Here is a 3,685-nt window from a genome sequence, read left to right as displayed (position 1 = left end):
CAGGGCTGTCCAACTGGCGGCCCGCGGGCCGTATACGGCCCGCCAAATAATTTTTACGGCCCCCGAGTACATTTTACTATGAATAAATTTATGTTACTAAATTATTATTATTAATATTAAAATTATTTTACTATGTGAAAATTTAAATCTAATTTGAATTTAAAGTAGGTACTATTTAGTTTGCGTAACTTCACTTAACCTGGCTGAATACAGCAGCAACCTTTTTGGCCCCCGAAATGTTTGGTGAAGAAAATATGGCCCGCGGGCTATGATAAGTTGGACAGCGCTGATATACACTAAAAATAAAATTTGCGATTTTGACTGTAAAAAAGCAATCGTATCCTAAAAATATAATATTTTCGCTGTTATATTTTAAAATTGAAATGCAAGTATAAAAATATATGAGTGAATACAAAAACTTAAATCATAAAGAATTTTTAAGAGAAATTGACACCTATTTACGTGTTATATACAAGAATTTAAAAAGATCATGTGTAAGGAGTGAATCACGAAAGCAGCTACCAGTTTTGAAGTGATGTATCCAATTGGCCACAGCAGTGATCGAAAATTAAGCTTTTAAACAAAATGAAGTGACTAATTGCAAAAAATATATCCTTGTCTTGATTTCCATTATCTACTTAAGAGATTTTTACCATACTTTCTTATACAATTATTGATATTATCTGTTAAAGTGTTGCATGAGTGGAAAAGTGTTTTCTAGTAGTATTATTCGCTCAGTTCGTATTGCATTAGGTTTAAAGTATTTAAAATCCGTCCATACAGTACAATTCAACAAGGACTGCTTTTTAGATAAGCAAACGATTTTATATAGAACTAGTTATGCGACTTCTACAAATTACACTAAAGTAGTATAATAAAAGTCACATAGCAATTTCGATGTAAGTAATATAAGATATGTAATTGTAAAATAAACGGGTATATTAGTATCATGCCAAGATTAAAAATACATAGAAAAATTTACTCACATTATTCCATGTAGCCGTAACATTTTTCATCCATATTCCACATTCATTTTGTTTCGTCTTTTCATTTGCAATTTCGCCTGAATTATTTTCTTTTTCTTGAAGAAGAAGAAAGTCCTAAATAAAGTAACCAAATATTATTATGAATAGGAAGATATTGAGTATAAAGCTATTTAAGAAATTTTCAATAAATGATTAACACTTAAATCAATACATCGTATTATTTCTATTGTTTTACCTGTACAAAAGAGTCTAATTTTCATATAAAGGAGTATATAATACAGATTCATATTATAATACAAATTATTATAAGAAATTCAGAGGGAAAACTATACGATAAACATTAGTACATTTAAACACTGCGGTATTGTTTTTTATTGTATTGTAAATTTAAATTTACTTAAGCTAACTATTTGTATAACATTCTCAGCTTTTGTTGTGAAATTCTAGACACATCGAACACAATATCTATTCAGTAATTAATTATTGTCGATTAGAGAAGTAAAGTAATAATATAGGTAACTTAGAGATAATGTTAGTTGAACATATTCAGTGTTTCTCTACTATTCTTTAGATACAAAACGAAGTACGACAAAATAAATAGAATGTAAAGAATGTTCCGTCATAATTTTAATGCAAATTTTAAAACACGGGGCACAATAGATTCGATGTGGTTCATGTTTGTTCGGCACCACGCGATATGTTTGATATCACATGAAGAAGGGGAAGATGTGCTTGCGATTCAGATAAAGATGAAAGTTATTTTGTGTACGTACGTTCGCATGTACATGTATGTACAGTACGTTCTCAGATAAAAAGCGTAAGAGAAAACATTATATGTACTACAATAAAAATTAATTCAATTAACAATATATAGGCTAAAGTAAAGTCTTACGAAGTTAGCAATGTATTATCACGTACTTACCCACGATATCACGAAATAATCATCTGTATTTGTATAACTATATTTATAACGATAAAAAGCAACACTGTAATCTAGAGATAATGGTGCAATATATAGTATTGTTAACATTACCATTTACGAAATGTATCTCCGATAATTAAAGAATAATTAATTTTTATCACGAATTTACCAATGTTTATTCCATAATGGTTTATTAAAATAAAAAAGTGTGATTATTTTAAAATACATAAAACAGCGTTTAAACCAGTAACAAGTAAAATTAATTAAAATCAGATAACAGAAATTATTTTTCTTANTTAAGATATCATATCTTTTCCTAATATAAACTCTAAGAAACTGTACCACTCGCAGCTGAATATCAAATAGCAATCTGCCAATGGTAATCAATCAAATTTTGCGAAAAATGGATCATATATTTAAATTCAGCACCCTCGAAAACCATTTAAAACGTATTTTATGCTGACCGGTAACATTGTATTATACAATTTTTCTATTAAATGCCATCATATCGCTTGTCCGATAAAAATGAGTCTGTTGTGGAAGGAGGTCGAAGTAATTCGACCAAAAGTAGCCGTTGACCCCCTCCCGAAAGAGAGAATGGTCAACGACTGTTAATTAATATTTGTCTACTATTAATAATTAAAAAGTGATCAGTGTTTGATGGATTGTGATGACTGCGCACGTAATCGAAGTTGTTAACCTTAACGCTAGAAAGACTTCATATGATTTGTTCAAATAAAATATCTTGTAAAAATGTGTTAATATTTATGTTTATGTGATAATAAAGTGTTTACATTTTTGCAACAAACTACGATTGAAGGTTGTTCTCGTAAATATCGCGTTCATAGAAAAATTATCAGGCTGCAATTTGAAAAAATTGTAGACCAATAAATTCGGACTGATGTCCCTCGTCTATCTGTATGCCTGTCTGTCCTTAAACTCGAGAAATGTGTTATATAGACGAAAGTCGAGACCAGATATGGTTTGGAGCAGGAGACCTAGATTAACTATATATGAAATTTTTATGCAAACCGAAAGTCACGTTACATCAGAAAAAATCAGTTCAAAATGAGTTCTCTGAACGAAATTAGATAGATGATCGACACAACTCTATTGCTAACAGGAAAAACTATAAAGTACAGAAGCAAAACACCATTAAAAAGTTGAGAACATTGTGACAAAAAGTTGCAGCCTGGCATTGTCACGATGTCACAATAAATAATCGTTCGTTAGAATTAGTTTCGTTTATTTGGTTAGGGCAACGTGCCAGATGAGCGATAAACCAAGGGAGATCCATCCCGAAAAGACTTTTATGGAAAGCTGGATTTTATTTAAGTGTTACTAACGTGAAGAAAACAAAGCTTTCAGAAGTTGCGTTAAAGTTCTGTTACTGGTTAAAAAGGTTTGTTTGTGTTTAAATAAGGCGAATTCGTACTTTTGGGAATTTTCTTTATTATTAACTATATTTCAAAAGATTTTCTTGCGATTTTAATTTTAAAAAAATTAGTTGTTGATTTACGTTCGATTAATACATTCCGTTTGTTCATTCACAATCTATTGAAGCTGTGTAAATCAGCAAATCGAATGGAGATAAAAATTAATTAATTTATAGAAATCCAATAAATAGTTTCGGGTGCGATGTTCGACATTATCTAATTCAGCGGTATGAGAATGTAACTGCCGAGTTTCTTAGCATTTCGCTTAACGGTCTAGGCGTATATAGCAAACAAACAATCAAATATCTAAACTTTCTAATTTATATATATATATATATATA

General features: G+C 29.9%; 1 protein-coding gene across 1 annotated transcript in view; it reads right to left on the bottom strand.

The window, feature by feature from the left end:
* LOC111640908 (multidrug resistance-associated protein 4-like) overlaps window positions 1-3,685 on the bottom strand; it is an 89,729-nt gene that overhangs the window by 73,314 nt on the left and 12,730 nt on the right. Inside the window, exons 7-8 of the mRNA XM_023387002.1 lie at window positions 1,909-1,945; window positions 987-1,100 (exon numbers count right to left, since the gene is read on the bottom strand). Coding sequence (XP_023242770.1) covers window positions 987-1,100; window positions 1,909-1,945 — 151 coding nt within the window. The remainder of the gene's footprint in view (window positions 1-986; window positions 1,101-1,908; window positions 1,946-3,685) is intronic.

The sequence above is a fragment of the Centruroides sculpturatus genome, unplaced genomic scaffold, assembly GCF_000671375.1.
Source record: "Centruroides sculpturatus isolate CEXI.00-Female unplaced genomic scaffold, Cexi_2.0 scaffold1225, whole genome shotgun sequence".
Taxonomy (NCBI): domain Eukaryota; kingdom Metazoa; phylum Arthropoda; class Arachnida; order Scorpiones; family Buthidae; genus Centruroides; species Centruroides sculpturatus.
Note: the sequence above shows the minus strand (reverse complement) of the source record. Positions and strands in the feature narration are given on the sequence as shown.